At 46.3% G+C, this 9,866-nt stretch overlaps 1 protein-coding gene across 4 annotated transcripts in view; it reads left to right on the top strand.

Annotated features, from left to right (window-relative positions):
* Positions 1–2,609: 2,609 nt before the first annotated feature.
* Positions 2,610–9,866, top strand: part of LOC148506581 (major histocompatibility complex class I-related protein 1-like) — a 51,364-nt gene continuing 44,107 nt past the window's right edge. For all 4 annotated transcript variants that reach the window (XM_088446539.1, XM_088446541.1, XM_088446540.1 and 1 more), the window contains exon 1: positions 2,610–2,853. In XM_088446539.1, coding sequence (XP_088302665.1) covers positions 2,754–2,853 — 100 coding nt within the window. In that variant the 5' untranslated portion in view covers positions 2,610–2,753. The remainder of the gene's footprint in view (positions 2,854–9,866) is intronic.

The raw sequence follows: 9,866 nt of genomic DNA, 5'->3' as shown, positions 1-9,866 counted from the left end.
AATTTCTCTCTCACTCCCGGGCTTGCGCACGCGCAGTGCGGCCGCTGCGCGTGCGCAGGGCCTCTACATCGACCCGCTTGCGAGAGCATCGGCGCTTGCGAGTGGGTCTGAATGAGACCCTGAGTCTGGTTCTCCCAGACTCAGGGCCTGATTCAGGGCCGGACGCTCTGTTAGAGCATTTTTATTTTGTGTGTGCCGGCCTCCTGGCCGCTCGCTAAGCTGTGGGTGACACAGCGGGGGGTGGCGATTCACACTCCAGGGCTTGCGGCAGTGAGACCCTACCGCAGGGTCTCGTCACAAGCCCGATGGTCGCGATGGTCTTGACCATCGTGACCATCATTTTAGCCGCTCGCTATAGCTGTGGGTGACCAGGAGGCCGCTCCAAAAAGGAGGAGGGACGGCCCTGATTCAGAGCGAGCGCTCTGTCAGAGCGTCCAGCTCTGAATCAGGGCCTTTGTGTCTCTCCAACTTCTCCTTCACACACAATTTCCAATATATACCAGTTTCTTTTAACCAATCCAGACTCTCCTATCCCCTCATGGGCCAAAAAGTGGGAATCAGATCTAGGGGTTTCCTTCACAGAACAAGAATGGCAAACTATATTTCTCAAAACCCATTCTAGCTCTGTTTGCACGATTGTTAAGGAAACTCAATATAAGATTCTAAAGTGGTGGTATAGGCACCCTTCCCTACTCCATACCATGTACCCAACGATATCTGGCTCCTGTTGGAGATGTCTTTCTGCTCCTGGGTCTTTACGACATATATGGTGGGGCTGCCCTCAATTGTCTAAATTTTGGTCTGAGGTTCTTTCCATTTCGCAACAAGTTCTAGGTTTCCCTGTCCCTACTGATCCCTACTGGATCATTCACCCACCTCATTAGGGTCCTACAAGAAATCCTTGCTTCGCCATCTTAGCAATGCGGCCCAAGCGGTTATTCCATTGCTTTGGAATTCCCGCACCCCTCCTACCCGTAAAGATTGGTTCCAGAGGATCGATTACTACATGTCGATGGAAGACCTTTTAAGCTTCTCTACAGATAGGTCCTTCACTTTCACCAGTATTTGGTTCCCATGGCTGGAATATAAATCCACCGCAGAATTTAAAACTTATATGTCTTCCACCTCTCCTCCCAGAAAATGTTCAGGTATTTTTTTTGTTACTCTACTAATGCCAGTTTACCCCACATACGGTGACCTCTCCCCTCCCCTTGTCCCAGTTTTTTTTCTTTTTTATTTGAATTTAATCATATTGGATTAAAATATTTGTAAATGTCTACTGTATTATCTGTCCTGATATGGCTGTATTCGTATTACACTACTTTTATATATGTTTATTTCGAATCTTTAATAAAGACAGAGGGCCTGATTCAGAGCCGGTCGCTATTTGCGGTCGTTCGTTCTACAAAAAGGGCTGGCTATTCAAATGAACCGTTCGCTCTTTGCGGTCTGTTGACGCCTCTAGGTCTGAACGAGCGAACAAAACTTGCGGTTGTTTTTTGTAAAAATACGCCCCCTGGCCGCTCGCATCCTACGTCATGTCCACTATTTATTAGATTAATTGAGTACATCGACCAGGGTAAGAACTGCTCGCTATTCTTGGGGCTGGTGTTTGCTACCACAATTTTGCGAGCAGTTCTGGCTATAAAATAACCCAGTGACGTGGTCAATTACGCTGCTGTTTTAAATATGCACACCCATAAAACGCCCGTTTTGACCTTTAAGCACGCCTGCGTTCTGATCTCCACTCCCCGTTTTCAAGCACCTTCCCCATTACCACCCACATACGCCTCTTTCTGTCACTCAAATTATCAGGCATTCGCTATTTTGCGAGCACATGAATTTCGACTGCACTGACTGGTTCACGCATGCGTATAACGATCCGTACGCATGCGCAGTGGGGCAAACATCGCTCGGAGCGAAAAAGCGGCCGCTTACGAGCGGCTCTGAATCAGGCCCTGAATGCACACAAAAAAAATAGCCCATACTGAATTATGGATGGCCATCGGTTAGGTCGGTGGGGTGTCCATCCATTGTCACTAGTGATTACCATCGATGGTACAAAAACCATCTATAGTGAACCAACAATGGTTTTCACCCCCTCGATGGTCACTACTGCGGGGAGCATGCCGGGCCACGGACCAATAAAAATTGGGGGCAGGGCTATGCTCTGTCCTGTCGAGGGGAAAAAAAAAGAAACATTGGCTCCCACTCATCCATTGATGGTGGAGAACCATTGGTTCTCTGCCATCAATTGCAAAACTAGTTAACATCGATAGGCCCCATCGATGTTATGGTCGATGCGCACCCCTATACTGAATCAATTGTTTTCAATTATCTTGTTCTTCACAGGGTTTTTTATTTCAGTATATTATTAATTATATTAATGTTGTATATTTGTGTCTCATTTTTCTATGTATATCTTACAGGTTTAATGTAAATCATATCACATACAAATGAAGTGACCCCACCAAGGAGTTCTCATTCCTCCTTGTCTCTAGTAGGTATTGGAATATACCTGGCATCGTCTGTGCACTTATGAGAAACGGAAATTTTAGAGGAAACTGAAAGTAACATTATCCCTCCTCCCTACTGACTGGGACCTGGGCTACACTGCAGCAGTAGCCGTGCATAGAATAGCTACTGTATCATACAGCAGGATACAGACAGCTACAGACCCTGGATGCACATCTTTATGTGTTGCAGACTGGAACAAACAGGAAAAGGAATGATTAGACCCTGGCCAGGCAGATATGGAATCCCCAAGAGTTCATGGTGCACTGACTTCCACTAAGAGCCTGCAGATCCTCCTTGTCAGCTGCCTGTATTACTATTTACCAGCAGGCAATGCAGGTACGTGTTTATTTCTTTGTAAATTAGCTGTTATGATGAACTTATCTGTTGTTCCTGAAGGAGTAAGTACTATACAAAGGTGCAGAGTCCAACTGCTTCATAATCCTACGGAGAGAATTTGTGTGAACAATTGTTTGTCAACATTATCCAGATTCACAGACACCTGGATAATGCAGATATGATCTACAGCAAAAAGGAGAGGGGAGAGGGGAGAGAGGAGAGGGGAGAGGGGAGAGGGGAGAGGGGAGAGGGGGGGGGGGAATTGCAGGTGCACACTATAAGCACTAAGAATACAAATGATCAAAATATCTATAATAGACTGCAATAATTAACATGGTTTAAAATGTAAGAAACATGGTTTTAAATGTAAGGTTTCTTAGTACATGTTTGGCCAAAGATGTTTGCCCACCTACCACGTCATGGTGAACCTTATACAGGTGGGTCCCTAACATCTCTAATACTAACACACTAATTAATTTATCTAGGTCTTACCTATCATAGATGCAGATATGATAAATGATAAGTTGGGGTGGATAGGCCTTAATAGTGGATTATATTTTATTTGCTTTAAGAAAGTGTTATTTTTCATGATACATAGTATGCTGCTTTTACACTGTTTGTTTTTGGATTTTATATCTAGCTGTCAAAGTGTGTTGTGTGAGGCCATTGGAGGTTTTTATATACATTACTGATAATATGATGTACCTGTATTCATTCATATGCAGTGTGTATTGGCTTCATGGGTTTATCTATGCAGATTGTTCTGTGAAATGTTTCCATCATTCTGTTACTCTGCCGTCACAGTGCCAGGGTCTAATGCTGGCCATCCACTATACAATTATCTGTCAGACATCTGTCCAATCTGGCTGGTGGCAATGAAAACCTGGCAATGTATGGGAGTAACTGACAGTCCATCATATGGTTTGAAACACTGAAAAAAGGACAAAAAAAATGTTCAAATTGGTTACATTACCAGGTTTTTATTCCAACCAGACAGATATCTGACAGATGATTGTATAGTGGATGCCTAGCTTACCTGTATCATATATATTTTTAAATAAAATATTTAAATATATTGAAAAAATACTTTTTAAACTTAATTACATTTAAAAAAAACCCCATAAATTTCTGTGCGGTTTTGAAAAAAAATAATCTTCAGTTAAGTGGTTAAAAGCAAATAAAATAACTGATCGTTACAAGACAGCAGTTAATGTAGCACATCTGATTGGCCAACCTCTGATTACAAAACTCAGCTGGCTGCAATCAGAAATTAAACTGTTACCCCCAGTTTAATACACTTGCACGAAGACCGGGCACAGTCACTATAAAACAGCTTTTAGCAATCTGAGCACACGCATGCAGAAGTGAATGAAAGTAGGCCTTCGACAGGTGAATGCAGGTGTACTGTATGGGCTTTGTAACCAGAAAATGACAAAGCAGGGTCTCTACACAGCATGCTTATCAGTTGTGCACACACGTGAGCATTAGTAACATGCAGCAGGTCTTTTACAGGGGAATGAAGGTGTATTGGCGTTGTTCCCAGACAATGACAAAGCACATGACTTTACACAGCAGGCTTAACAGTTGTGCTGCACACACGTGATTAGCAGTAACAGGTGAATGCAAGTATATGGGCGTTGTCAGTGTCTCTATGCAGAAAGCTTAGTAGGTGTGTGTGCACCCACACTGGTGAGAATAATATGCAACAGGCTTTGAGCAATAACAGTTCATGTAAGTATATGCTATTTCCCAGGAGAAATGCTAAGCAAAGTCTCTATGTCATAGCTTAGTACAGAGGCTCCCCAATAGCTCAGGTTTTCTAGATATCAATGGTTGAGCACCGGTGACTTAATTAGTACATCAGTCAATTTGATGTAACCACCTGTGGTCAATCATGGATATCTATAAAACCTGAGCTGTTGGGGAGCCTTGAGGACCGCGTTTGGGAACCTCTGGCTTAGTAGGTGATCACACACACTGGTGAGAATAATATGCAACAGGCTTTGGGCAATAACAGTTCATGTAAGTATATGCTGTTTCCCAGAAGTAATGCCAAGCAAAGTCTCTGTCGTAGCTTAGTACAGAGGCTCCCCAACAGCTCAGGTATTCGAGATATCCATGGTTGAACACCGGTGACTTGCACCAGAGCTAAAACCCGAGTTATTGAAGGGTTAACCCGGGCAGCTCCCTGGTGTAAAAGGGGAGAGGGTTGGATCGTTGGTTCGAGTGACCCGGCAATCCAACCCAGGTAACCAGCAAGGTTTAACACTGGCGTAGCCCGTGAAACCCTGCTGTGAGAACAGCGCACTCCGGGTCACGATGACCTGGAGTGCGCTGCTAGCCGGCCGATTGGACTCCAGTGTGAGCAGCGCTGACTCAGGAATATCCCGAGTTAGCTCCGGCTAAATTCCGGGTCTGATCCGGATAGGAACTCTGGGCCTGATTCAGACCCGGTCGCAAGCGCTGAGCACTCACAACCGCATCGATGGTGGCCCAGAGCGCATTTGCATGACAGAGCCGGCTCCGTCGTGCGCATGCGCGAGACCCGGATAGTGATTGGCAATCCGTCGCACCGAGTCTCGTACCAAAGGGGGCGTGCTGTCGATGTTGGGGCGGGGGGGGTGGCTACTATCTGGTGGGTGGCCCCACTGACATCACAAGCTGAAAGCTCTCTGGGGCTTGCGGCAATGAGACCCTACCACAAGGGTCTCGTCGCAAGCCCGACGGACGCGATGGTCTTGACCATCGCGACCATCTTCCTGGCCGCTCGCTATAGCTGTGGGTGGTCACCCACAGCTGTGCGAGCGGCCAGGAGGCCGTTCTAAATAAAAAAAAAAAGACTGGCCCTGATTCAGAGCAAGCGCTCTGTCAGAGCGACCGGCTCTGAATCAGGGCCCCTGTTCCAACTCAGGGTCAGACCCGTAATTTTGGTGGAAAATTACGGGTCAGAGCGCCCCCCCTCCCCAGCGCGCAGCGGTGCTGCAAATCTTGTTTCTTTCTCGGCAAGGGGGCGTGGCCACTCCTCCCGTGATTAGGCCACGCTCCCTATTACCGGGATCCACCACGGCTCTTGGCGGGCCTGCCTCTGGCTTAGTAGGTGATCACACACACTGATGGGAATAATATGCAACCAGCCTTGAGTATAACAGTTCTTAAACACTCTTCCTCCAACTGAGGTTGACACAAAAGAAACTGATCCTAAATCGATCAGAGCAGATGAGGCGCTAGTCAGTTAAATTGTTTATATCTAACATAAAAGAATATATTATTCATACCAAAGATTTTAGATCAAAGAACACATCGATATAAATACAATCTAATAATAACAGTTAAAAATTGCACGTAGAAGAAAAGGGAATCCTATTCATCACACAAAACTGAGCTCTAATGTAATTTAATATAGAGATTACTGAGCAAAATATTGTTAGTTTGGATTATATAGCGATGGATAATAAAGGATTAGTAGAATAGATAGTTTATGCTGTTGTTAGTAGAAGCAATTGATAATAGAATGCTTTATAAATCTTAGCACTCGTATTTGATCCTGTAGCTTCATTATACTCATTATACATTAGTCACTATTCTAGTCCATCTCAAATTTAACAGCTACTTAGTAACAGGAAAACAATCAATGTGATGTTGTTACAATGAATATAGTTGCTTTTAGCATGAAAGAGAACCACAGTATTGTGGCAGATAAATTGTGTGCTGGAGTTAGTAAGCTGGCACTTCAGAAGCGCGTTCTATTAAACAGGCTGCAAAGCTGTAAAGAGCAAGCTGAGAGGTGTGCAACATTACAGCAGGGAGAATTTACTCCCTGCAACAAGGGACAGGGAGTAACTTACTGAAAGTGACCTAAAGGGGTAGGGGCAGGGTCGTAACTAGGGTAGTGCGACCTGTGCCATGGCACAGGGCACCGCAGGGCAGGGGGCGCTGTTTGGGACTGTCAGTTCTCCTGTTTATTATCATTCTCACTTGTAGCTTCCTCTTCTTTTATCCCCAGCATCTCCTGGCATCCCCTATCTCTTCCCAGGGCCCTATTTCAGGAGCACTATCTTATGTCTTTATGTAAAAAATGAGGGGGGGCAGGCAATGCTCTCTCTGGCACAGGGCACCAAAAAGTCTAGTTACAGCTCTGGGTAGGGGCAGCAGTTCTCACCACCTTCCGCCCAATACCATTCCAGGAATACAGCAGCCAGCAGACCCAGGAGGCAAGGCACAGCACCGTCCTGCGCTATGTCCGGAGGAGCGGGTGCTGGGCCCTCTGCTCTTCATGGTCCCGTACCATGGGCAACGGGGCCCATGATGGCGGCAGTGGGTCCTTCCTCACAGGCTCCTCTCCTGTAAGTGCGGTGTGGGGCCCTCCACTCCTTGACGAGGGTCCTATAGCAAGTAGAGTCTGTCGGCGATGTCCTAAAGCACTGAGGGTCCTCTTGCAGGGTTCTTATCCGTGGTTCTTCCTTACAGGTGCCCTTACTCTGCCCAGTGGTCCTCCTCTCTCTGAGGCAGCATCACCTTCACTATGGGATCCTCTTCAAAGGACATGGCGGCAATAGGGCACCAGCACAGTCCCCCCGTGTAGTCCTCTACCCCGATCTGGCACTAGAGTGGGCAGCATCTCTGGCAGGATCCGTCTTCAGCTGTGTTCCTCCAGTTGTAGACCTCCTCTGGTCCCCTCGGCAGTCATCTCTGGTCAGCGATCCTGGCAGCACAGCAGTGTGATTTAGCTGCATGCCGGTTTACTAATAATTGCTCAGACCCATAAATATTGGAATTGCGTACAACTCTAAATCAGGCCCTATGTGCGCTATATAAATAACTGTTAATAAATAATAATACAGTTTCAACCCAAATAAGTGGACAAGGAGAAAATGTTTAATGCCTGGGATAAAATATATTTACTTACAAATGGCCTGAAGTTAGCGCCACCCAATCATATCTGCCAAACTGACATGTTTGTGGAAGTTCAGAATTTTTTTTTAACAATAAAGAAGCAATGGAAGATCCCATGTCAGCTCCCATGAATACGAATAAAAGGTATATGAACCTCCTCACACATTTACCTCTACTAACCTTGCGGTTCTCACCATAGACTTCAATGGCGCTTTCCCACCATTGTAGTCTATAGGGGGAAAGTTTGACAGACAGCCTGACTGCTTATAGCCAATCAGCAAACAGCTCCTATGGAGGTCACCACTGATTGGCTGCTGGCTCCTCCACTGACAGGAGTCACCCGGATCCCGCTCATTCGTACGGAGGAATTGTATGTGTAAACACATACACTACTTCATGTCCGCCTTGGACCGGGTGTGTGATTTTTTTTTTTTTTACCCCCGCGGATGGCTACTTTGACTGAAGAGGACGTGATCTACACTAGGAATAGGCGGGTATGGATTTTTTTTTTCTTTTTTTTTACAGGTGTTGTGGATGCTACATGGACAGGAGGACGTGAATGGCTACAGGGATTTTAGGTGAGTATGTGTGAGAGTGGGTGCATGTGAAATAAAATATTAAAACCTTTGGTATCCTCTAGTTCTGGGGCCACTATATAAAGGGCACTGCATAGGGGGGTCTACTACTGGGGGCACTATATAAGGGGCTTACTACTGGGGGCACAAGGGGCACTGAATAGGGAGGACCACTACTGGGGGCACTGTATAAGGGGCCCTGCTGGCTACACAAGTGCTGACATGCCTGGGAAGGCTTGCTGGGACCTGTAGTCCACCTGTAAAGAACAATATTATCTATTTTTCACACCATGAACCTGAGGAATTCCAGCCCTGGGCTGACCAGTTTGGGGGGTTGATTCATGTGATGGCATGGAGGCCTCACGATGAGTGTCCCTCTACTATGGCATTATACCCCCGCTGGTTCAGCCTGGTGCTGGTTCTTGAAGAAAAGGGGGAACCCCACATAGTTTTTTGCCTGTTTCAGCGGATACAGATTAGAGGTCTGCTGAAAAATTGGACAAGTGTGTATGTATAGATTGGATGTAGGGCTCCAGAAGGGTTATATAAACAGTCTAGCTGGAGTCTGATCTCCTGAAGATTAGACAAGTGTGTACCCAGCTTAACTGTAAAATGACAGCTATGCCGGGTACACATTAGACGACGGATCGGACGACATATTGGACACATCATCTAGTAGTGTGTACTCACTATGTCACTGACGATGCTGTTGTCAGCGACATCGCCCGTCGGATCTGGGCGTTAAATGTGTTCCCAGTATAAGAAGCTGATTGGTTGGTACTTTATCTCTCTCCACTTTATCTCTCTCCAAGGCTTAGTACATCTCTGCCAAAGTGTATGAGCAGGATTTGGAAAGAAAAGGGAAAAGATGAATTATTTAATTGGGTGGTCCTTTTGAAGTAATGATTTTTCACTGTATAACCTGGGTAATTTTCTAACTTCCATCCCCACAATAAGTCCTGCGGAGCATAGGCGTATTTATAATGGGTGCAAGGTGTTAGTTTAAATCCCGGCATGCGGGATGCCATCGTTCTGAATGCCAGCCCCGGAAATTCGACTTCAGTTACAATCCCATCTCCAGCATCCCGACGGTAAGTAGTAGTGGGGTTAGGGTTAAGCACTAGTAGGAGGATTAGGTACTAGGGGGAGGGTTAGGGATAGGTGCTAGGGGGTGGGTTAGGGATAGGTGCTAGGGGGAGGGTTAGGCATAGGTACTAGGGGGAGGGTTAGAGATAGGTACTAGGGGAGGAGGGTTTAGGTTATGCACTAGGGTTAGGCACTAGGGGGAGGGTTAGGCACTAGGGGGAGGGTTAGGGATAGGTACTAGGGGGAGGGTTATGGATAGGTACTAGGGGGAGGGTTATGGATAGGTACTGGGGGAGGGTTAGGGATGGGTACTAGGGGGAGGGTTAGGGATGGGTACTAGGGGAGGAGGGTTTAGGTTATACACTAGGGTTAGGCACTAGGGGGAGGGTTAGGGATAGGTGCTAGGGGGTGGGTTAGGGATAGGTACTAGGGGGAGGGTTAGAGATAGGTACTAGGGGA

This window comes from Taudactylus pleione, unplaced genomic scaffold (genome assembly GCF_031769625.1).
Source record: "Taudactylus pleione unplaced genomic scaffold, aTauple2 ptg000400l, whole genome shotgun sequence".
Classification (NCBI taxonomy): domain Eukaryota; kingdom Metazoa; phylum Chordata; class Amphibia; order Anura; family Myobatrachidae; genus Taudactylus; species Taudactylus pleione.
Note: the sequence above shows the minus strand (reverse complement) of the source record. Positions and strands in the feature narration are given on the sequence as shown.